The sequence below is a fragment of the Tubulanus polymorphus genome, chromosome 9 (genome assembly GCF_964204645.1).
Source record: "Tubulanus polymorphus chromosome 9, tnTubPoly1.2, whole genome shotgun sequence".
Classification (NCBI taxonomy): domain Eukaryota; kingdom Metazoa; phylum Nemertea; class Palaeonemertea; order Tubulaniformes; family Tubulanidae; genus Tubulanus; species Tubulanus polymorphus.
Window position 1 is genome coordinate 6952655 of NC_134033.1, and position 27661 is coordinate 6980315.

Sequence of the window (27661 nt, forward strand, 5' to 3'; positions counted from 1 at the left end):
AACAGGCTCGGGCCCATTTGGCACCCGTGTGAACAGTTGTTCCGGGCCAAATTTGGCCCTGGCCAAAAATACACGTGTGATCGCGGCTATAGAGACGATTTGTCGGGGCTAAATTGGCTCGAATCAGGTCCGACTTAAATTTTACGTATTGCTTACCAAAGAGCGCGCAGATTTTCATGTTCAAATTCATTTCACATTCAAATTCAAACCCATTCATCCGTTACTAAACAATGCTTAAACCATGGAATCTAAACCGAGTCCATACTTTAACCAAGCGAAGTGACTGTCTTCCAGAACCAGTTTAATTCAACACGCTTAATTTGACTCAGGTCTGGTCCGTCGTTTTTGGTCGGGCAATTAGGCACGGGTCCATTTTGCGCCCATTACTGTTTTTTTTTCGCCAGATCTCTCCGTCCCTACAACTTTTAACTTGATTTTTATCATCCACGTATTTTAATTTCGATTCTTTCAGCTTGTGTTAATTTTATACTCATGCACACTGATTATAATTTGCAGCAGTGCGCTATATAATGAAATAAGTAATATGGATTGTTAATATCAATATCAAGTGTGAATTTACAGTTGTAAAATAAATGATTTGATTAACAGTATAATTTGATCTAGGCCTCCCAGCGTCAATCAATGAAGAAAAAAGAAAAAATTTAACTAGTCAAAGACTCAAGATCAAGTAAAGAAAAACAAGATGCATTCTAACAACTGATTGCGATGTGAAGACTATATTAGGCTTATTATTAGAACCTGCACTACGGCTATTCAACTCTCTATAAATCATTCGTCGCAGACCCTCAAATACCGTGTACATTATCACTCAAATTGCCTAAATATGTCTGGTGTCGTCGCTATATTATACTACTTATTAAAACAATTATTACACCAATATAATTAATATATATATATATATATATATATATATATATATATATATATATATATATATATATATATATATATATATATATATATATATATATATATATATATATATATATATATATACCTATCATTCTAAAAGCTCACGTTTTTAGCGTTTAGTGGTTTGGAAGAACATTCATCACAAAGTCTATATTTCGAATAACAGACCAGGTTCAGTTTCCTTCGTTTGACATTCGGAGGAATATTCCTCCCAAGGTCAATTTTCACAATAGCGGTCCTCTTAATTGGTGACACTCAAAGAACGCGCGGCTCAGATTTCTATTGTGCGCCTATCGCGCGCTGCGCGTGAATCACTTAGGTAATCTTTTCTGTAAATGTGAAGACCTCGGGGGCATTATGTTTTCTAAAGCCCAATGTTATCCCAAATTCCGGACTGTTAATAGGTTGATTTTACGGCAGAGTCGACATGTTTCAACAATTTTTAACTGTTCACTTATGAATAGTTGAGGACTTATGAACTAAAAATTAGTAAAATTTTTGATACATTTTGAGAAAGTCACAAAACATTTGAGACTGCGTTTATTTTCTTTTGTTAAACATAAATCTTTATAACGCATGAATAAATCATAATCATCTAATGAAAAAACTGTTTCTGGTCCAATCGTTATAGTTGATTTTTTAATCAAATATCTTCCAACATTATCGACAACATAATTGTTATTATTACCAGTTACTTTTATATCAGCTGATAAATGAATACTATTTGGAACATAAAAAGTATTTTGTGTTAATCGAGGAATTCTAACATATAAAGTTTATATAAGAAGGATTATGAGTAATGATATGATGAGATCTTTCTGCTTTAATTGCATTAGATATTCTAGAATTCTTAGAAGGATTTATATAATTCCCACTCATTTATTAAGAAATAAAATTACTTATTTATTTTTTATCATATTCACTAATCCAAAAGTAATAGCACTAACAACTGTAATTAAAAATAAAATAATATGTTCAGCAGCAAAGTTAATAATGCTTCCTGCAGATTTCAATATAAAACCAACAATTAATGCTATTATTCCGGGTAATGCTGCAGGAGATTTTTTAGATAATTCCTTTAGATATTTTGCTAATTTTTTTAAACCATCTTTAACTTAATCTTGTATAGAATTATTGACTTGGTGGTTTAGGATTTGGTGTAGATTTTAATGAGTTTGAAATAGCTAAACCTATTGTTGTAAATAACATAGTTACAGCTGTTAGAATTGAAAGAATTGTGATACTTTCTAACTTAAATAATAACTTTATTCTATCTTTTAATGATATATCAGAATTTGGTTTTATTAACAAATCTTTAAAAATAACTTTTAATCTATTAATATTATAATCATATGATTTTGATAATAATTTCATTTCTTCTTTCTGAAATTCTATGTTATATTCTAAATCATCAATTTCTTTTTCTAAATATGCATTTCTTTTTTTAAATTCAATTTCTTCAATAACTTCATTATATCTTTCTAATTTCAATTGTTCTATTTCTTTAATTTTATCAGTTTTTTCTTTTTTCAAAGTTCTAATTTTAAAATCTCTTTTACTTTTTTCATGCGCAAATTTATCAGCTTCATTTCTTATACTAATAATTTCTCCAATTGCTTTATCAGAAAATATATTTAAATCTTTTAATTGTTGTTCTGTTGTATCTATTAATCCATTCGGTAAAAGTTTTCAGTTTGAACTTCGGTTAATTTAAGTTCACTGGTTTTTGAATTAATAAATTCTTTAGGAATTGTTTCTGGTTCTAAATTTTCATTAATTATCTTCAAAAAATCATCATTTCTTCGAATAAATTCTTTTCTATTTAGAGTTATCGCTTGTTCTGTAACATCAGTTATAACATCATTATTGATTTTATTAATTCTAGATTGTTCAAGTTTAATTAAAGTTGGTTTTGTTATTATTTTATCAAGACTTTTATTAGAAGATATCTTAAAATAATAGTCATCTTTCAAATGCCAATTGTAATCACCATTTAAATATTTCAAATCTTTTACTAAATAATTCACACCTTTATTTATTAGTTATATTGAATCCAGATTTTTTAATATTGGTTTAAATTTTTCAGTTATTTCTTCATATTCTAATTCTTTTTTTTATCAAATCTGGATTTTCATTTTCACTGTCCAATCTTGAACGTGCTTTATTAACATATTCATTAGTATCAGGTCTTGCTAAATTAGAATTATATGCTGTTTCATTATCGTTACAAAAACTTGTTTCACTAAAATCAGGTTGTGGTTCATCAGTTATACCGGGTTCATCAAAAGTATCCATTCCAATATCTTCTCCACCTTCTACTTCCATTTATACAATAAAAAATTAAAATTTAAAGTATAATATTCCTCCTATTACAATTCCTAAGTTATAGCTAATTTAGTATTTTCATGTGATTTATTATCATTATTACTTTTAATTATTTCATGTTGATTAATATCAGTTTTTATATTTTCTGTAGTATCATAATCAGGTTTAGAATCATTATTTAATTTAATATTCTTTGTTTTAGTTTCCGTTGATAGAATATGCTTTTTAATTTTTTCACCTTCCATTAGTTTTGGAGCAGTGATAATCTTTTTATTTATATCATTTAATCCAAACTTATTATTTATTGTAGCAGTTTTAATTAGATTATCGTAACCAATTATATTTTCCATTTTTAATATTAGATCATCAGAAATAATTAATAAATTAGGACCTATTCAATAATTTAATCTAATATGTGATTTATGTAAATAATATTGATATTTTACTATATTTTCTGGAATCGATCTATTTTTATCATTATGAATAGAATCTTCAAATAATACCTGAATTGTTTTTGTGTATCAAATGCCTTTTCCTTTTACCATTACTAACTAACTCAATATCATTTCTATTTCTAATATATTTACAAGTCTTACCATAGAATGCATTATTCATTAGTTTGAAGAAATCTTTCTCAAAATCAGTTTTAGCTTCAGTTCTCTGTTTGGTGTTAAAAATCTATATATTTTTCTAACCACTTAGATTGACTGAATGAAATATATCTATGTACTTTTTTTAGAACCATTCCTTGTTTTAGATAAAACTTTAACATTCTATAATGTACTACATAATTATATCTATCTTCTTGAGTTACCATTAACTTTTCTGTATGAATATGATTTTCGGGTTTAATTCTTTTTTGATAATTTGATAATTCTTCATGAGTTACAGTTTTATGTTCTGGACAGTATGCTAGATTTCTAGATTTAAATTTAATATGTTCAGGATATTCCAAGTCTACAACAAAAAAGTAACCAGTATCTGTATCATCTGCAATATCTAGGATTCTTTTCTTCCAATCAAATTTATCATTATTTTCACGTTGTAAAACTTCAGTTAATTCAAATACTCCATAAGGTTGTGGTTCCATCATTGCCCAACCATACAAATTATTTGCATCTATATATAATAACTTATATCTAGGGTTATCATTTACATTGAAATATCTATCACCTAATACACCTGAAACTCCTCCTCTTATAGATTTTTCAAATAATATTAATTGATCTATATTTGTTAACAAATCCATTTTTATACATGTAAATTTTAATCCACAATCCCATGTTAAACCTGGACTTGAATAACAATGACATGGATCTATATTAAAATATTTTAGGTTTACATCTCTAAACCTTTCGAATATATCGGTTAATAATAATACATCTGATTTTAAATATAAATCTACTAATTGCCCATGATTTTTCATTCCAAAATGATTCCAAATATTCAATGTTCTATTATATACTTCATCTTTAACATATTCTTATCTTAATTCATCATAGAATTGTTCTTTTAATAATTCAGTTATATTAAAATCATTATGTGATTTATAAAATGAATATGGAATTGCGCCTTTATATCTCATTAATTGAAAATCATCATTATTTGGGTAGTGTTGCTTTAATATTTTTAATTCATCATCAACTAATGATTTTGATAAGTTATCTAATGAACTATTTAAAAATCTATATGAATCTATAAATCTTAGGCAACCAAATTGGAATGATACATAATTCTCAGATGTTTTAGCTAACATTCTAAATTTATAAGTTGGTATTTTATCTTTTGATCTATTTGAATCTAATCTTTCTATTTCATTATTGATTTCTTCTATTTTATGGCATAACTGTTTGATGAATAAATGTGCACCATATCCTGATAGATTATGAAATATAACTGGTACAAAGTTAATTTTCTTAGCTTGTGAGTTACAATTCTCATGTGCAGCGCCTCTAAACTTTCCATTCAAATGATCATGGTCTCTTACTTTTTTATCTCTAAAATTAAATATCTTTTCACAATAATAACATTTATCTGCAAACTCAAATGCTTCGTTATCTTCTTCTGTCATTATAATTTCTATATTTGTATTCAATAATTTACTAAATCTTATTTCATATTCAATAAATAAGTCACAAAAATGATTGATAACATTTTCATTTCTATAATCATAATATTCACTTTCAATTAGTTCTGGATAATCAGATTTAATATATAACCCGAAAGCAGCAGCTGATTGATGAAATTTTTTAATTGTATTTGTTTTTGGTGGTTCATCTGAAAAATCATTTTCATTAGAATTTAATTTCTTTCTTTTATAATATATTTCTTTTCTATCTTTATCAGTTAATTCTTTATTTAATGATTCAAAATCTCCATATATAACAAATGGAACTTTATTTTTGTAATCATATTTTTTGAATTCTAATATTTTATCCTTTTCATTTGGTAAAACTAATTCACAATAATCATGATTTTCACATAATTGTTTATGATTTAATAATGCACCTTCAGTTCTGAATTTATGTAAACATTTTCTACATAGATATATTTTATTATCAAAATCATTTTCTGATTTAAAAAATAAATCAATTCTTTTAATCCACATGTAATGATTCTCATAATATAATATATCTATAACATCGTTTGAATCATAATCTTTTGATAGATATAAAGGTTCTAATGTATAATGTTTTATATTGTTACCTTTTGTATTTGGTAATTTTATTAAATCAAATACATTTATCTTTATATTATTATCTCTTTCTATTTTTGGGATGTTTTTAATTATAACAGGATACTTATCTATCTTATAATTATTTTCAAATGGTTTATAATGAGTTAATCTAAAACTATGTGTAATATCTTCTGTTGGATGTAAGCAACTTATAATTGTAACTTATAATTGTCCATAGAAAACATTTATCATCTTCATTTTGTACATTTATTACAACATTAGTTTTAAATGGTAGTTTAATATAACTCGATGCTTCAATATCTGGTTCTTTATAATATGATACATTATTTTCATCAATTGGTTTTGATTTATTTAACTTATTATATTTTGTGTTATACACATGTAAAGTCATAAATATTATTTCATCGAATATTAAACCTGATCCTTCAAAATATTTATCTTCTATTTTAGTTTTTACTTCATTATAACATTTATCTTATTTATCATCTATATGTTGTTTATATATAATATGTTGTGAATGAGAATTTATTTTATATATTGGTTTATCTTCAGATTTTATAAACTTTACTTTAACTGATATACTAATTTTAGGGTATTCAACATCTATTATTATTTTTATTATTTCTTTCATATTTTCTAAATGTTTTTTATTTTCTTCTAATGTTTTTCCTTTATGAAACTCGATAGCTGCTGGGCTTTCCTTTATGAAACTCGATAGCTGCTGCTATCACTTTCAAATGCTTCGGTTATCTCTATATCTATTTTATTATCTAATGAATTAATATAATTTCTTACATCTTCCATGTATGGTCTTTTATTGTTTAATTTATTTTTTATGCTTTAATATAATTTCTTACATCTTCCATGTATGGTCTTTTATTGTTTAATTTATTTTTTATGCTTTTAATTGTCTTCTGTTTCTTATCATTATCTTTATCAAAATAATCTTCACCTAAAATATCATTATTCATATTTCTAATATGACTTTTAGATTTTAAATGTTCTTTATAATATCTTTTATCACTGAATGATTGATTACATGTATCACATTTGTATGTTTCTATTTCATTCTTTAATTCATCTAATTTAGTTTCTAATATATCATCTTTATATTCTAGTTTCAATTTATTCTCTGAATGTGTTTTAGTTTTATTGTGTCTTGATTTTTGGGATTTATCTATATTGATATTACATGTTGGGCAGTAGTACTTATTTGTTTCCATTTTAATACTAATTTTTTTTTTTGAATTGATTTTAGAAGTTCAATGATTTATATGTGTATTATTTCAATCACACTTTACTAACACTTTTAATGTTTAAAAATCTAACTCATACAAATATAAATATTGAAATAATGTTTAAAATATATATATATATATATATATCTATTCTATAAGAGCTTACACTTTTATATTGAATAATCTGTAAATTTAAATGTTATTCATGTATATGATTATTTTAAGAGTAATAGGGGTTTAGTTGTTCTAGGTTAAAGGTTGAATGGTTGTTATCTTAATTCTACTTGAATTAGTCGCGCACACTCCTAATTCAAGTAGAAATTATTATTATTTCACATTTGGAAAATTTCTCGACCGTTCGACCTTTGATCTAGAACAACTAAACCCCTATTACTAACGATAACATGACCTTCAAGTGAATATGAAGTTGACTCAATTTCTAAAGAAAGCAACGTATCTTCTCGTGAGTTTCTTACATCGTTGTCACCGGGTGAGATATACGCTGCGCATATGAATAAGTCTTTATCTAATTTAAACTTGCGGTGATCGAGTTTAATCCATATAAAATCACGGTTTGTTGCTGGGATAATATTAATGCCGCATGCTTGCTCAGTCCAATACAATATAAGGATGCCTCCAGAATTTCTTTTCGCTCGAGGGGCTTTTTTTCTTGTATGGTGTATATGCTTAAACTCTGACGGTATCGGTAATACGCTATTGCGATTACCCCAAGTTTCCGTTAATATAATAATGTCATTATTTTTAACGATTTTATCCACAATCGGTAGTTCTAGTTTGCATATACGTGTTTTATTTGAGCGTATATGAAGCCCATTTATATTCAAATGGGTTATTCGTAGTTTTTTACTGACGCGACTAGTTTCCTAATGAGCACCGGAGGTGCCTGTGCGCGGGTTAAGATTAATGGTCGTCTCCTTAACATTGGTCGTATCCTTATCAGTCGTCTCGATTATCTGTGTGTCACTGCTATTCGATAAGTTCTTTTCTGGATTAGTATATTTATTTCCGTCGCCATCGTATGGTTTGCCATCGATAAATAGTCAACCTTCCCAGTTAAAGAAGGCTTTGTGACCGTTCTTAATTGCTTGCCGTTTTATTGGTATTTTCTCTCGAATCTTTGAGGCCGTTTCCGGGCAATAGTCTTCACTTATTGATATGGTCGAGTTCTTAAGTTTATATGCGTTTCGTCGCACACGCTCTCTATCGGGGATATGCGTGAATCTAGCAATTATTCCACGCGGGCCGAGTTTGCCTGTTTTGCGATTAATTCTATGTACACGCTCGAATTTAATTTCATCCGGTTTTTCTACCTCCAAAGTTTCTTTAAATTGTTTTACGGATTGTTTCCTCACAATTTTCTCGCTAGTCAGTGTTATGCTCCGGAACCCCGTAGAAAATAAAATTATCACGTCTGTCATAATTTTCTAGCTTGTTAAGTCTTTCAAATCTTTTTTTAGATTGGTCGTGGATGTCCGAGATTATCTGTTTTGATTGAAGCATGTTTCTCCTTATCTCATCATTCTCTAAGCGAGTGTTCGTGATAGTGTTTTTTGTTGCTGTGAGGTCGCTCTCTACACGGGTTACACGAGTCGTTAGTTCGTTCAGTGAAGCTGATATGTTTGTTCTCTATCCAGACATTCTACTTTACGGTCTACGCTAGGGAGAATATTCACTTTATCAAGCACATCTTTAAGCATAGATTCCAATTTGCCACATCCTTCACACACCGATATTGCTGGTTGAGCCCGGGAAATACGACCGGATTCGATATCTAGGTATTCTAGAGTTTTCCGGTTCATGGTGCTGTGTGTACAGAAACTAAAAGTGGTTGGGTTAGGTCTACGCTTAGTTTAGCGGGGATGGAGACGTCGATTTTTAAGGCGCATTCAACGAGATCAGCATTCACGAGTGCAATGTATAAAAGTGGAGTGCCAGTGGATGACATATTTAAGAAAGTAGGTTGGAGGAATGCTGGAACTTTTGGAAAGTTTAATAATAAAGATCTTGTGTCAACAGATTAAGGGGAAAAATATATAAATTTGTAATATCTTTGAATTTGAAAATAATGAAGTGGTTTACATTATTTCTTTTAGTTGGGCTTTGAATACTATCATGCTTTAAGGTCTCATGTTATCCGAAGTGACCTAGTTTGACGATTCGATAGAATTATTAAATTAAACGAGACTTACCTGTAAGTCGAAGTTTGATTGAGATTCTATCGAATCGTCATTCGGGAACGGAGAGATAACTTACAGGTAAGTCTTGTTTAATTTAATAATTAAACTTTGATCTTCAGTAACATCTACAAACTCTAATTTCGTTCTAACTCTATAAATCTTTTTATTTGTTTTATGTCTAATAATATTTTTTAATTTTTTCCATCCATTTCTTGTCCAAACATCCATTAATCCATTTATTTGGATTAACTCTTTTTTTACCATATAAAATTTAAGATTTATTTTGTTTTGGAATTATTTCTGAAATAATTCTTCTTATTAATATTTGATTATTATATTTTAGTAATATTGGAGGATCAGCTGTTGAAGAATCTAAATATAATATTTCAATATGTTTTTCCCCAAAAAGTGGTTCTAAAACATTATAATAAAAATCATACATTAATAATCTTGATACTTCTTAAACAGTTGAACCAATGAATATAGGTTTATTCAATTTCATTGACGTTCTTTTTAATTTTAATGCTGTTAAATAATCTTAAAATCTTTTATTCCCTTAGTGTCTAGGACTTGATTGTAAATGTCTCAATCGTTCAGAATTATTTACTTATTCAATATCATTTCTATTTCTAATATTTTCACATGTTTTTCCATAAAAACTATTATTCATTAATTTGAAGAAATCTTTTTCAAAATCTGTTTTAGATATTGTTCTCTGTTGAGTATTAAAATCTATATATTTTTCTGACCACTTCGATTGATTAAATTCAATATAACGATGTACTTACTTTAATTTCATTCCTTGTTTTAGATAAAATTTCTACATTCTATAATGAACAATGTAATTGTATTTATTATTTTGAGTAAGTACTAATTTTTTTGTAAAAACATGCTCTTTCGGTTTTATTTTTTTCTGGTAATCACTGAAATAACTATCATCTACGGCTAAATGTTCTGGGCAATAAGGTAAGTTTCTTGTTTTAAACTTTATATTTTCAGGATGTTCTAAATCAACAACAAAGAAATAACCAATTGGTGCGTCATCTTTTAAACTCATAATTGCGCTTTCCCAATTAGTTTTATCATCATTTTCAACTTCTGTTAATATAAAATTTTTATATGGTTGGAGTTGCATCATTGCCCATCCATTAGCGTCACCATATAATAATTAATATTCATCATTTGCTTTAAAATACCTATCTTCCATAACACCTCTAATTCCACCTCTAATTGATTTTTTAAATAAGAAAACCATGTCTGGTTCTTTTAACATTTTTTATGACCTGCACTGACCAATGTTGCCAATTGGCTTCATCCCCAAATTTGGGAAATAATTATCCAAATTTGAAAAATTTCACATAATCATGATATTTGAACCTATATAAACTCCCAGTGAAAGTGGAATAATTTTAGCAGCATATTTTCATCTGGTGACACAAAAAAGGTTAAAATGATTCCAAATATGTAATGTTCTGTTAAAAACTTCATCTTTCGCATACTCCTCATACACTCATAGCCTGATGAATAATGAAATAATATTGGTACGAAATTAACTTTTTTAGCTTGTAAATTACAATCTTCATGAGCAGCTCCACGATATTTTGAATTTAAATGATCATGATCTCTAAGTTATTTATCAAATGAATTAAAACGTTTTTCACAATAACAACAATGAGTTGCATAATTGAAATCAATTTCATCTTCTTTTGTCATAGCTATTCTTTTATTTTTGTTTAATAATTGTGCAAAATCACTTTCAATTCCATAAGCAGCAGCTCTTTGATGAACTTTTAAATTGTATTTATGATTGGTGGGTCTTGAATTGTGTCTTCATTTAATTCATTTCCTTTGTCCATTGATTTCAAAAATTGCTTTTTGTTATATATTTCCTTTCCATCTCGATCAGTTAATTCTTTATTCAACGATTCAAAATCCCCATAAATTACAAATGGAACAATATTTTTTAAATTTATGATTAGTAAATTTCAACTTACAATCTTTTTTTGTTGGCATTATTAATTTGCAAAAATCTTTATTATCAAATAATTCTTTATGTTTAAGAAACGCATTTTCTGTTATTAATTTAGATGAACATTTTCTACATACATAAATTTTATTATGATGATCACTTTCTGTTCTAAAGAATGAATCAATTTGTTTTAACCACATATAATGTTCATTTTCATCATTTTTATAATACAATAAATCTATAACATTTTCATCGTCATAATATTCTGTTAAATATGAAGCTTCTAATGTATAATCTTAAATATTTTCACCTTTTGTCTCTGGTAATTGCATTAATTCGAATACATTTATTTTTTTAAATTATTAACTTTTTCTATTTAGGAATCATCTTTATAGTTACTGGATATTGATCAATTTTATATAATGTTTCGTATTTCCGATAATCAGTTATTCTATAAACATGTTCTTCTGTGGGGTGTAAGCAACTAATAATTGCCCACAGAAAACATTTGTTGTCTTCATTTTGAACATTTATAATTGCTTTTGATAAAAATGGTAACTTAATATAACTTGATGCTTTCATATCCTTTTCTGTTGTAAAGTTTGAATCATTCTTAAACATTTTATTACTTTTTGATGTTTTATTTCTTTTTGTGTTATAAACATTTAAACCTAAAAATATAATTTCACTCACTGTTAAACCAGAACCCTCAAAATAAATTTCTTCGATATGACGTTTAAATTCATTAAATATTTTTCTAATTTCTCTTTTATTTGTGTTTTTGAAATTATTTCATCAGAGTGTGTTTGAATATTATACCCCATTTTTACTTCTGATTTTACAAAACTTACTTTCCCAGAGATACTAATTTTTTGATATTCTACATCTGTTACCAAATCTAGTATTCTTTCCATGATTTCAATAAATTCACTATAATCTTCTATTGTTGCTCCTTTAAAAAATCTAAATATGCTGCAGGACCAATTTTACTATGGAATGTTTCTAAAATTTCAATTGTATCTTTTATTTCTAGTGAATCAATATAATTTCTAACATTTTCCATATAAGGTTTATCTAAAATAGATTTAGTTTTTGAAGCTGGTTTTTTACTTGTTGAGGTTTATCATCAAAATATTCTGTTCCTAAAATATTTGTATTTAAATTTTGTTTGTGTTTTTGTGATTCGAGATGTCTTTTATAATTCCTTTTTACTATAAATTCATTACAAACTCCACATTTTATGAAGGTGATGTGGTCCTCTAGCCTGAACCCCTGATATTTCAATTACTGCAGTACACACTTCGGTCGGTACAAGAGAAGTACTCATTAAGATATGTGAAGGATACAGGAGTTCTTTATGTTCTTTATGTTCTTTAGGCTTATCTATGTTATTATTACATATTAAGACAAGGAGTATTATGATAATAAAATACATTCATTTTCTATATGGAAAATATAGTTTATTATTTTTTGTTCAAAAGTTCAGGGTCTGGACATTTTTAGTATTTGGTTTGGTAGGGCTAATCTATAAGGTTCACGTAAGCGTGGTTGTGAACCGTTTTGGAGGATAATTTGAGAGAGCCTATTTTATCAGTCTTTGTGTGCGTTATACTCACGAGCGTAGGTTGTACCATATTTATGCATTCCGGTTTCAAAATTCAAGAAAGCCGCTTTATAAGCAGCGTTTGTGTTCACGTTATGTAATTAATTGCTTGCACGGCGGACATTCTATCATCATCCTATTTTTAGAGTAGTAGTCTCGTTTCGTGAAGCGTAAAGCACATGTATTTTCAAACTCTTCCGTTGATGATTATAATAAAGTTGGATTGTGAGTCTCAGTAGATAGTACAGTAACGAAATTAGGTCATTTTCTGGGAATGAGGCGTTTTCCGATTCGGTGTTTTTCATTAGGCGTTTTCCGAGTACCGCGGACTGAGCATACTAGCTTGGAATTTTGGGAATGTTGGGAAATGAAAGTCTGAGGTTTTGGCTTAGAAAGTGAGATACTGAGCTAGAATATGGTTGAGAAAGGAAAGAGTTTAGGGACCAGGAACAATAAAGCGAGATCACGAAAGATAGAAACTTTCGTGTGTCAGATGTAGTGTGGAAGATTGGATGAATCCAGAAGAAGTGGTCCAAATACAGAAACAGCTAGATATCCTATCACAAGCTGGATGGAATGGAATTTTCATTCCAAAACAAAATCATCAGATCGTTTTAACTCACCTATCGAACAGAAGAATATACACCCAAGGAAATCCCGTATCGGTTCAATCTGGTGTTCGATTTGTTTTGTGATTGCACTTCCCTGGGCGCTAATGACTACACCAGCCAGAAAACAACCGAGTTCCATAGATATTCCTAACCAATCAGTCAACTAAATGAGAAAAGTAATGGACAAGCTAGACGGTTTCAAAGATTACACTAAACGCTCGACCTTATATCAATTTTAATACAAAATGCACCGATGGATGATCACGGTACCCGATCACGAGAACTGTCATGAGAATCCAGTACTACATTAAATACTTTATATTTAGTACTTGCATTATGTCATATCGCGGAACGACGGAATCGCGGAATTTTCTAATGCTTGAAATAACAGATATATTCCAATCAATATGTGTTAGGATATATACTTATTAAGTGTAAATTGTAAAAATAATTTATTGCTCGGGATGCGAGAAGCAATAGCGTCGTTTTTGTTAGCAAAAGGTTTCAACATTGATGATGTGGTATTTGAACCGTGACTGCGCAGCATACACTTTATGCGACTAATATCTATTTCATCTCGACTTGCAAGCGCATCAGAGTCCTAGCTCAGTCAGTTCTACATAGAACCTGATAAAAGACTTATCATTTTGACTAGAAAGGACTGGCAGTTGACCCAATACATCGTTTTCAATCAATTTTACAATATGCAGAAGGATTGCACAAAGTCTAGGTTGAAAGGGGTTGAATCCAAGGAAGTGACTCCGTGATTTAAAAGTTTAACAGTATGTGTCCATGCCTCATACCAAACTTCAGTTGGTAGACATGAAGAAATATTGTTACATTTTCAGATAACGGAGTCTCTTTTCTCTCATGAGCAACTTTCAATGCACAATTATTTCGCAATTTTTGCACTCCTTCATTACAGTGAATAATGCATCGATAAACGATACCAGAGGTCGAGAGGTCGAGCTCACTCTCCCTCTCAACCTCTGATATGAAACAATATATAATATTACTGAACTAAACTAAACTGAATTAAAGATGAGTCATCACATTGTGCATGTTATAATGTGAGTAATTAAAAAATGGCATTTTCAGATCAGAGGTCGACCCATCCCCACTCATCACAACTTTTATATCTTTTTTTCCTTATAAATGGGAGAGAGAAAAGTATTCTTAGTGTCAATTAATAACAAAATAAAACCAGCAAAAAACAACATGAAATACAAAAATTAGCCGATGTTACAAAAGAAATGGAGCATAGAATATATAAATTACATGGTGAAAAAATATACGCAAATTTGAGTTATTGTAATGTTAGTATAACACGAGAATTTAAAGTATTTTTACCTGATAAATGGGTTTCATTAAATAAAGTTGAATTAAAAGATTTAGAAGGTTACAAAATAATTTATCAAGAAAAAAATGAAGATAGTCATCATGATTTAGAAATTGTTGAATAAATATTTAAAAAAAAACAAAACATAAAAAAGTAAAAATAACAAAAACAATAAGATAATTAAAATTTATTTTTTACTTTTAAAATAAAAATCAAGAATCCGAAATGACTTATCTGGACAATTGAATTGCTCCGCATAGATAGGCAAAAGTAGTGAGATATTTAATTAGTTATAAATAGAAATATCATAAAATAAGATTATTTTTTTGCTTTTTTTCTAGAATATTAATCTATTTTCTTTATAGTGAATTTTTGCATTTCTGTAGCTTTTTCATTTTTAACAGGAGTAATTTCAGAGTTATCAACAACATAAATTTTATTCGATTTTCATACCAATTATAACCAATAAAAATGAGTACAATTACAAATCAAGTTGAATAATATAGATATTTATTAAACAATTTAGAAGGAGTAGAAAAAAGATTATTTTCATCTTTATTAACATTTTCATTATCTATTTTTTCTTTTATAGCTTTTCGAAATTCTTTTGATTTAATTCCTAATTGCAAAGACCATTCAATTTGTTTCTGAGTTCTCGTTTTTTTCTTCACAGTTAATACTTTCACTTCTTCCACTTCGCTCATTTATTATAGAAAATTTTCTATTATCATTGTTTGAAAATGTTCTAACTCCAGTTGATAATAATAAATCATAAATCATAAATCGGCCTAATTGAAATGATACATATCAGATCCATTTATTTAATTCAGTCATAACTAAACAATAATTGAAATCAAATCGGACTATAATTAATTTTCATCTACAATTGGTAGCATGTTATTACATAATTTAGAATAACCTTTTACTACATTTTCTGATATCGCGTCATCAATTCTAGCTATTCTTGCAGTTTCATCAATTCTAAAAATAATTTAATAATTTTACCTGATTTCATTATATCTAATTCATTATAAGTTAAATTTTACCAATAAAATGTTTACATTTCCCAGATGCAATTAATATTTCTGATTGATGTTTGCAATGAAGATAATATTCAAAATTATTAGTTGTTGTAATATCGCTTAGAGCACCATTATCTGGAGTTAATTTTGTTTCTGTTATTCCTAAATCATCCAAAGTTTTTCAATTGGAACATCACTATTTTTAGTGTTTTCTGTTTCTTCACAGAAAATCCTATTGAGATTCGCGTGATTATTAGGGTTTCTGCTGCTTTCGCAGAATCCCTATTATAATTGTACTGATTATTAATAATAGTATAATTATTATTATCATTATTATTATTATTATTATGGTCTCTGCTGCTTTTGCAGAAATCCTATCGTAATAGCAGTGATTATTATCATTATTATTATTATTATTATTTTTATTATTGTTATTATATTCCTTTTTACTTTGGATCGTATTGAAAGGATATAAGTAATCGATATATGTTGTTTTATACCAGCGGTCGAAAGGTCGAGCAATGACCTCGCAATGACCTCGATTGGGGGGCGTCGTCTCTACGAGCAAATGTGATTGGCTGTTTTTGGGATATACGGGGAATTCCGGTGCTACTAAAATAATTATGGGAAAGCCATTAATGGCGAACGTTTCATTGGACTTGGTGCCATATATGTGCGAATTTCAAATGCTCATTGGTGAGAATATAATTCTTTCACATATCGCCATAGGTATTGTTTCATTTTAATACCCGGTGATTGTGTTGATTGAGATTGAAGTGAAGCGAACGTTCACTACAGTTAGTGCGTGGGATCGCTAACATTAGACTGTTGCACACCCAAACACATGCAATACAAACTACTATATTGTACTATACTATACTACTATATATTTGATCGGTATGTACTGTAGGAAATATAGAGTATTGATAAATGGTTGAAGCCCGCGACCAAATGAAATGATATATTTAGGGTTTTCTATTTCTTCACAGAAAACCCTATTGAGATTCGCGTGATTAATATTACGGTTTCTGCTGCCTCAGAACCCTATTGGATTCCTGTTAATTATTATTTTAACATATTTTCCACTGAGTTTCGTCACATAAAAATCATCTTCTATTAGATTTGACTACTAACAACTTTGAAACGAAATGTTAAACTCTGATAATAATATAACAGTCTCTTTCTGCGCGTGGTTTCTATGGGTGTACTGTGCTTCCTATTTTAAACTTGAAGTTACTTAAAGATTGCACCGGTGAAATAGCAATCATTAATCATGGCGCGCATACTGGCACGAATCTGAAAGTTTGTGACGTCATTTCATAAATAAATAAAGAAGGAAGGCTCCAAGAATATCTAAATCACAGGTTACTGTAAATAACTGGGGTTCGACCATTTACAAGTTAAAAATGTACTTCCTTGTTTGTGAAGTAAGTTTATTCATACTGTTATTAAAAGCAGTTCCTTATAAACATTCTATAATATAGTTTTGTTCGTGGATATCAATACTTCGAAAAATCAACAGCGGTTTATTAATTCATTGTACCGGTACGCGTTTTCTTAATTGAATTGAATTTGTCCGCTCCAAAAGGCGGGTCATACTAATTAGCATCAGAAAATGTCAGCGTCGGTGATACCTTGTTATCGTCGATATTAAACGGTCTAAAGTCAGTTTATATATCACATACATTACAAAATGGAGGACCCTTGTACATACACATCGCATCGTGATGCAGCGGCGATGGTAACGTCATAGAAGAACAAAGTCAGTTGAAAATACCTACCCACTGCACCGATAAAAATGATTGCTAGCCAGAGACCAGTGACAGTCAGTAATGAGGAGTGATGGTACCGTTCGTGATTATGTTTTTATAATGGTTATTGGACGTCAATTTCATATGTGAATTGTAGTCCCCATCTGATCGCTTGACTTGTCAGACTGACTTTTCACTCATCTACTAATAGTAACACTATAAGGCCTTCCCTCCTGCATAGTTTACCCCATAGGCCAAATTTGTGCTTTGGGCCAAATTCGGTTTTCTTATCTAGTCGACTTTTCTTCGGAACAAATAATAACCGAATATGCGCTTAAACTGTCACTAGGGAATGGTAAAAACACCATAGCTTCGTTCTTCTCGATGTTATTTCCCCCAAACCCGGCACATTAGTACTTTGCGCGTAGTAGCACATGCGCGTAGTAGCACATGTGGGTCAACATATCCATGTTGTGAGTTGACCCCTAGGTGGCACTCTTCAAAAAAATGGAATGTAACGAACTGATTTCGGGTGAAATTTTTGCTCGCATCCCTGAACGACATTCTATCCAGAAAGGCAGAAACCCGTTATCGCTGCTTGCAGCTATATTTATTTTTCTTTTTCCCTTTTCAACACAGTTTTTGTTAAAAGTTAAGGGCTTCCTTACCTTACCGCTGTTGCCGAAACAATCCGTATGATATCCTTCAGCTCACTTCAATCTCCAGATACTGCATGGGTATTTTGCTAAATCCACGTTATTAAGGCACTGTCGAGCCGTAAACATCGGAAATTTGGCCCCGTTCAATTAGTAGCCATGTTGTGTTTTCTTCCAACATTTCTCTCTTCTTTTTGAGGAAGAGCTATCGAATTATTCCCTCTCTTCTCCACAATCAATTTCAAAGTCAATTCTTTGAATTTATTGCTCGATCAGCGGGTCCGAGTCAAAGAGTTCACTAGCCCAGCGTTCGCGAGTCCGACAGGTTTACGGGCATTCGTTTGTTACCTCTTTTATATTATTGATTTCTTGTTATTCCGGTTATTTCATTTAAGTATATTGCTGATCAGTTCATGTATGTAACCAAAAGCGTCAATAAATAAATTTTGAATTGATCAAGTTCAAATCAAGGTCGTTGAGTCGCGGGGTGGCTACTAGAATTACGGCAAAAGGCATCAGACCACAATTAGGTTAGTAGCTCGAAGATGCGTAGGGCCGGACCCCAAAAATAGTACCTAGAGTGAAGAAGAGGTCCCCTATAAATGTTGCCATAATTTCTGCAAATGGGATAGGTAACGAATTTCGGTTATATGTATGAAATCCATTGATCCTGAGAGACAGCTTGATGATGAAATAAGGGATTCCCTGGACTTTTTTTGCTTGGAGTAAGGGTACCAAACACGGTGGGGGATTCCCTTAGATATTTGGCTCGGATGTACTGGCATACCTGTACTGGGATACCCCTCCTTTCTAAAGGTTTGATTATTTCAAAAGTTAGGTTGGGTATGTGGGGGCGAAAACCACTTCAATGCGTAGCTAAGATGCTGGCCTATGAGCCATAAGCAGGATTTCCCCTGAATTTACGCGCTTATATATGAACTAAACTCTCGAATTTCTTGTTTTTACTATAGGATATAGAAGATTTTGGAATAGTGGTCTGAGCTCTGACAGCCAATACAGCCAAAATAACAAATTTTGAAGTTTTGATGAAATTTCACAAATAATTTTTATCTTATACATCTTTTGCACATATAAGTCGTCTTGAGGCATTCATTGAGACCTAATTCGCTGATTTTAATCAGTTTCATGGTAGGATTTGGTAATATTTTTGCTTGTAGAAGGCTAGAATCGCAGATTTCGGTCAATTTTTAGGCATGAACCGTAAGATATTTTCTTGTAGGAGGCTTGGTCTAGGCTCATAAATTTATTTCATAAAGGCCATCCTTGCCCATGCAGAATAATCACATTAATTCAGCTTTCTTTGATTAAGTTATCTAGTTTGGCTGACTTTTTGGTGCCAGATACTGTCAGGAATTTAAGGGGTAGGGGAAATGCATATTTTCGTTGAAACCATGGCAACCGAAAGGACATTGTCAGAGGCCAGTTGTGATATTTTTCCTAACTAGTACTGGTGACAACTACGCTTGGTATATAAAATTCGTCCCGGCCGAAGGCCTGTGGACGCAGTAGGGTGCATTCGAATTAGGCCTTCAGCGCAAGAAAACGCCAAATCTAAAGGTTTCAGCCAATTCGATGATGAAAATGGCATTTTTTTTCAAAAAATGCTTAAAGATTGTGTTTCTGATTTTTATCCATAGCCATATATTTATATCCATCAGTGAAAAAAATCTATCAAGTATTCAGAAAATGTTGTATAATTGTTTTATTCATATTTTGAAATGAATGTTTGACTTAGATGTTATTGATAGAAAACTTGGATTTTGTCGCATACGCGCGATTTGTGCATTAGCATGTATTTCCATGTGTAATTGGCCGAGGGCTATTGTATTGCGTTGTATAACTAGGGTGTCTCCACTCTTTCTAAAACTGTACAAAAACTAATGCTATTCTTAAGTTTGGGTACTAGTCAGGCATCAGACCACAATTAGGATAGTAGCTCGAAGATGCGTAGGGCCGGACCCCAAAAATAGTACCTAGAGTGAAGAAGAGGTCCCCTATAAATGTTGCCATAATTTCTGCAAATGGGATAGGTAACGAATTTCGGTTATATGTATGAAATCCATTGATCCTGAGAGACAGCTTGATGATGAAATAAGGGATTCCCTGGACTTTTTTTGCTTGGAGTAAGGGTACCAAACACGGTGGGGGATTCCCTTAGATATTTTGCTCGGATGTACTGGCATACCTGTACTGGGATACCTCTCCTTTCTAAAGGTTTGATTATTTCAAAAGTTAGGTTGGGTATGTGGGGCGAAAACCACTTCAATGCGTAGCTAAGATGCTGGCTTATGAGCCATAAGCAGGATTTCCCCTGAATTTACGCGCTTATATATGAACTAAACTCTCGAATTTCTTGTTTTTACTATAGGATATAGAAGATTTTGGAATAGTGGTCTGAGCTCAAAAACCGTAATGTTTCCAATGTCTCCGTTTTTAACGCATGCGCATTAGTGAGTGTTGGCGAAATTCTCTAATTCCAGAAATCGGTTGAGTGTGCAGGCGTCACTACATATCAGAACTTTCAAAACTGGGTCATGTCAGGACGCATAATGAATGTGTGTTTTGATGACTCCAATGTTTCCGTTTCTATTAGATTCGAATCCCACAATAAATAATTAAGGCCTGTGGACGCAGTAGGGTGCATTCGAATTAGGCCTTCAGCGCAAGAAAACGCCAAATCTAAAGGTTTCAGCCAATTCGATGATGAAAATGGCATTTTTTTCAAAAAATGCTTAAAGATTGTGTTTCTGATTTTTATCCATAGCCATATATTTATATCCATCAGTGAAAAAAATCTATCAAGTATTCAGAAAATGTTGTATAATTGTTTTATTCATATTTTGAAATGAATGTTTGACTTAGATGTTATTGATAGAAAACTTGGATTTTGTCGCATACGCGCGATTTGTGCATTAGCATGTATTTCCATGTGTAATTGGCCGAGGGCTATTGTATTGCGTTGTATAACTAGGGTGTCTCCACTCTTTCTAAAACTGTACAAAAACTAATGCTATTCTTAAGTTTGGGTACTAGTCAGGCATCAGACCACAATTAGGATAGTAGCTCGAAGATGCGTAGGGCCGGACCCCAAAAATAGTACCTAGAGTGAAGAAGAGGTCCCCTATAAATGTTGCCATAATTTCTGCAAATGGGATAGGTAACGAATTTCGGTTATATGTATGAAATCCATTGATCCAGAGAGACAGCTTGATGATGAAATAAGGGATTCCCTGGACTTTTTTTGCTTGGAGTAAGGGTACCAAACACGGTGGGGGATTCCCTTAGATATTTGGCTCGGATGTACTGGCATACCTGTACTGGGATACCTCTCCTTTCTAAAGGTTTGATTATTTCAAAAGTTAGGTTGGGTATGTGGGGCGAAAACCACTTCAATGCGTAGCTAAGATGCTGGCCTATGAGCCATAAGCAGGATTTCCCCTGAATTTACGCGCTTATATATGAACTAAACTCTCGAATTTCTTGTTTTTACTATAGGATATAGAAGATTTTGGAATAGTGGTCTGAGCTCAAAAACCGTAATGTTTCCAATGTCTCCGTTTTTAACGCATGCGCATTAGTGAGTGTTGGCGAAATTCTCTAATTCCAGAAATCGGTTGAGTGCGCAGGCGTCACTACATATCAGAACTTTCAAAACTGGGTCATGTCAGGACGCATAATGAATGTGTGTTTTGATGACTCCAATGTTTCCGTTTCTATTAGATTCGAATCCCACAATAAATAATTATCTTATTTCATCTTATTTCAATTCGATTTGAACATTGATGACCCGAGTGTCACTCGTTTATTTTTGCGGCGCTACCAGATTCGAGCCCCGAAAAATACTGAACTTATTTCATTTCAATTTGAACTTTGATGACTCCAGTGTCGCTGATTTATTTTATACGACGCTATCACGTTCATATCCCGAAAATGCTGATCTCGAAATGGTAACCATTATGAACTTTGGTGCACTTTCTATGGTGATCCCAATGTCACTGTTTATCTATTTGGACAATGCTTTTAATTGTATTAACATATAATACGCAAGCATATGATACGAGATTATTTAGACATCACGATCCCGCTGCTAAGTTCGCGCTGGTTCATTTCAAGCGACTACCGTACTGTGACATGACCCAGTTTTGAAACATGTAAACACTGTCATGACGCCTGCGCACTGTACTGATTTCTCGACTTAGACTTTTTCAACACTTACTAAGCCTAATGCGCATGCGTTAAAAAACGGAGACATTGGAAACATTACGGTTTTTGCAGAATTACGTTCGTCTCAGAGAGAAAACAAACGACAGAAAAGTATCAGGTGATTACCGATAGCCTACTACGGAACACACAGTTGACAAACAGTGTTAGGCCTGTGCCGGTTGGTGCGTACTGGGACTAAAATATACTGTTTGGTCAGTTGGTTCGGTTGTGAAGTGTGGAAGCTAAGAAAGCCTACCGGTATTTATTTGTCTATAGGCATGTTACTGTTAGGCCCTATATAGTAGCCAACACTATTTTAAGTACGAAGTTGCTACCCTTACGTGACTGTACGGTGATCTCCACAGGTTAACCTTACGTGAATCCCTACTAACGCCGTACGTCAGTTCCTAGTAGCCAATACCATTTTAAGTACGAAATTGTTACCCGTACGTGACTGTACGGTGATTTCCACAGGTTAACCGTACGTGAGTTCCCTACAAACGCCGTACGTGAGTTCCTATAATCTGCAAACGCGCGTGCGTAAATGAATAGAGTTTGGGTTAGGTGAGGCTAGGCTATTTGTAAATCAAATTTCATCTAACCTGCAGTTACGTTCTGTGTGGCACAGTGGGTAAATCACTGGACTACTACTGGATTTTTTTTTTCGTTTGGTTTCGAATCCCAATATTGCATGTCTGAGTGTCAACCTACTCACATATGGCTAACCTGTAGTAATCGCCGTACAGTCACGTAACAACAGCGTTTTAAGTATTAAGTGAGTGCGACAAGCCTACCATGCCTATGTGCTACAAACACAACTTTTTCCCCTCTCGTCAGCCCTACAGTGATGTTACTAATAACTGGTGCCATTATAACATGGATAGGATTTGGTCAGGACTAGCCTAAAGTCTAATTCAGTCTATGTACTAATTCACTCGATAGGCCTATTTTAAGCCCACTTGGGACTTTAGGCCCAGCGGGCTATTGCGTTCACTTTTCGTCCGTCGTCCGTCCGTCCGTAGACGGCATCCAGTTATTTTGGGAAGTTTTGAAGACGCTTCAATGTAATGTCCTGATATTTGGGTTACACATGTATCTACTCTAGACACATCTTCAGCCCAAAAACTGGCCCTGTCAGAATCAAGATGGTCAACTGGCAGCCATTGTTGTTCACCAAAATCAACACTTTTTACACATTTTTGAACTTTTTGAGGGAAATTTTGAAGACGCTTTGATCAATTACCTTGATCTTTTGGATGTATGTGAATCCCCCCAGGGCCCATGAGCATAACAAAAATTGGGTCGATCGGAAATAAGATGACCGTCCTTTGACCTTTTTAGTGCCCAAAACGTCAATTTTGGCCCGAATTCTGAGTGCTGTAGCTCCCTACTGGTTTGCCATTTCTCATTGCAATTTGTGATGGGTATTCTTTGAAAAGGGATGTTTTATACCTGAGACAGGTATTTTTGATCAGCCAATTATGACGCAATTGGCGGCCATCTTGGTGTCATAAGCACTCATTCGTAGGTTGGAAAAAGTTTTTCCACATTATATTGTTGATATTTAAGCGTATTTTCTTACCACAATCAATTGGAAAGTTGTAGCTCATGACATGGTTTGTGATTGTGGTTAGTTTGAAGGTCATTGTTTTTGTATATGGCCACCAGGGGGCGTTGAATAATACAATATCTTAGTATTTCTATATTATATTCATATCAATGCATATTTTGTAACCACAATCAATTGCAAAGTTGTTGCTCATGACATCATCTATGATTGTGGCAAGTTCTAAGGCCAATAGTTATTATATATGGTCACCAGGGGACGTTGAATAGTAGAATAACTTAGTATTTCCTTATTACATTGGTACCTAGGCATATTTTGTTACCATGATCAATTACAAAGTTATAGTTCGTGACGTGTTCTATGATTATGGTGAATTTCAAGGTCAGGGGGTTTTGAATATGGTCACCAGGGGGCGTTGAATATTGAAATTGTTAGATTGTTGAGCATTCGGAACCACTTCCCAAGTGGGCATGGTGTCCCTGGACCCCTAGTTAAAACAATACAGTGAAGTATTCACACGCAGAAAGGCCAATTGATTTGAGCCATGTGATTAAATTTGGCCAGGCCTTCTCTGACCTGCTGACATTAATAGCCAAACCTAGATCCAAAACGTTCATATGGTCACGGCTTGTATACCAGAAATCATTGTAGGCCTGTACATTCTTCTGTCCGTAGGTTTGGTATACCGATTTCTCCATTCTTGACTGATAAGTGTACGGTACAGCTGTACGCTTTAGGCCTATACAATTGTTCCAATGGGATTAGGGCCTATTGATTGGGCTTATTATTTCCTGCTTTAGAATACTGAAATAAGCCTAAAGTTCATTCAAATATCCAACATCGGTGAAATTTTGATTACTGTATACATGTACTGTAGGTTTTCGTGTTGTATGAATATTTTGCAGTTCAAATGGGTATGATGCTGATTTCATTGTCAAACGCATGAAGTTAGATGGACAGTCAACGCCAAGATATCTATCTTCGACCGAAGTTGCACCATAGAAGATCTGATTCTTTCAACTCAAGCAAAGTGATTTAACACGATCGACATAACACTGGAATAGGTTTGCAGTTACTAAACGGTTCATTTCATTTAGTCCTATGTACTTTTTTTAGCCAATTTGAATTTGATTGTAATTGAAACTCTGGAACTGTTAACAAAAGACAAGTTCAAAAAACACAAGTTATGCCTGATTCTCATGTTCAAATTTAATTCAAATTCAAATTTATTTTATTACATCATATTTACAAAGCATATCATTGGTTCATACAGTAATAAAAATTAGGAAAGAACAAATATTATTACAGAATTTTCAAAAAGGCAATGAATTTCTATAACTAAATGAACATTATTTTTCTAATAACTCAGATCAAGAGTGACTCTCCCGTTTATTAGGAAATACGCGCAACTAGTGGAATAGGTTTGATTTACACACATGTTGTAGGTATCAATTGTTTATCACTATAGAATTTGTAATCCATAAAAGCCAAAATCAACATCAGCCGGAAACACAGACAAAATCAATTCGTAATTTATTGATTGAATGTACACTACAATAAATGTATTTATTCAAATATTTCAATAAAAACATTAACTTCTTAAATCTATTCTAAATCATAATACGTTCTTATCTGTAAATTCATTCAATCTATCGACTCAGCAGGTGCTTAAGATGAGTTCTTAATAGGACAGATCCATTTTTAAGCATGGTGATAATACAGTATCGTGATGTTTGAATGCCAAAATAAATGCGTGGTCAAATAAATTCATATTTGTTGATTGTACGTACGCATATGTTCGGTTTCAAAGCTGAATCATATTTGACGTTAACGCAGTGTTTGCATATTAGGTTCGAATCTGTCAATGCATTTTATTTTATGTATCGGTATTTCAATTTACTACAATTCCCATCATTTTGAAATGGCTTTGCAGAAAACCCGTCATCGCTGCTTAGCAGCTATATTTCTATATTAGTTTTACTAATGAATATCATAGTGGCTTGTGCCTAATGTCAATAAGCAGCGAATGGTTGCCGCTTCTCTGAGTTAATCTCGCACGAAAGATTTAAACTCGATTAGAGCCGCTGAAAACGTATTTCTTTGCAGCCAATAGTTTACGCATACATGTTCTAAATGCTCTATATCAGAGCCTATTCTGAAGCATGGACTCTGAATTCGTTCAAAAGGCCGAGACTTAATTATGAGAGTTTTTTATACAATGAGTAATTAAGTGGTGGGATTACAATGGGAGAGATCATTTCATCAGCCACATCGTTGCCCCAGGGAGTTAGTTATATTCGTTATAGCCAAAATACCTTGACCATGGACTCTAAAACGTTTTAATGTCTAAATCATTTTAGAGTCCATGACTTGACAGAATATAGAAGTTTGCCCAGAAAATGTTATGCATGTTCCAACAAAAAGCAACCAATAAAGACTTATATTATTAGCATTTAAATGAAGAGCCGAGTAGTACTTTTAAAGGTTAACTATTTATTTCGACGCACGACTCACGAGCTTTCGCTACTAAAGTATAGACGCTTCATCAGGTGAATGAGTGAATTATTAGAATTGTCGTTGAAAGTACTAAATTAGCTATAACTTGTATAAGAAGTGTAATAGGAGGAATATTATATTTTAAATTTTAATTTTCATATGATATAAATGGATGTAGAAGGTGGAGAAGCTTGTGAAATGGGAGAAATGGGAAATAATAATGAAGGATTTATACCTGATGAACCACAACCTGATTTTAATGAAACTAATATTGATAATGATAATGCATCATCATATAATTCTAATTTAGCAAGACCTGATACTAATGATTTCGTTATCAATGCACGTTCAAAAATAAATACTGAAAATGAAGTACCAGAAATAACAGGAAAAGAATATGAATATGATGAATTAATTGAAAAATTTAAATCAATATTTAGAAAATCTGGAATTGATTTTAATGATGAAGGCGCCAACCTTTTAGCGCAAGATCTAAAACATTTAGATGGTGAATTTTATTATCGTTTGAAAAATGATTATTATATTAAGATTACTTATAGAAAAAGAGAATCAACTTTGCTTAGGGCAGAACCATCTAGAACTAAAAGAATAAGTAAAAGCAATGAAATAGAAAATGTTACACAAGAAGAAAGAAATGAAAATATTGTAGTATTCAAATATAGTATTTTTAAATTATTTGAAACACTTACTAAATATTCAGAACTAAACCCAAACCCAGAAACAACCCCTGAACAGAACATAACTTCCAAAACTAGTAAACTTAAATCAAATAAAGTTCCAATTGAAAATCTTTCACCAAATGGATTACTTGACGCAACAGATCAAGAATTAGAAGATTTAAATATATTTTCTGATAAAGCAATTAGAGAAATTATTAGTATAAGACTTGCATCTGATAAAATTGCGCATGATAAAAGTATAAGAGAATTTAAAATTAGAACTTTAGAAAAAGATAGAACTGATACAATTAAAAAAATAGAACAATTAATATTAGATAGAGATAATAAAGT

General features: G+C 31.7%; 1 protein-coding gene across 1 annotated transcript in view; it reads right to left on the reverse strand.

Moving 5' to 3' along the window:
- Positions 1–13549: 13549 nt before the first annotated feature.
- Positions 13550–27661, reverse strand: part of LOC141910510 (transmembrane and coiled-coil domain-containing protein 3-like) — a 63658-nt gene continuing 49546 nt past the window's right edge. Inside the window, exon 11 of the mRNA XM_074801201.1 lies at positions 13550–13738. Coding sequence (XP_074657302.1) covers positions 13550–13738 — 189 coding nt within the window. The remainder of the gene's footprint in view (positions 13739–27661) is intronic.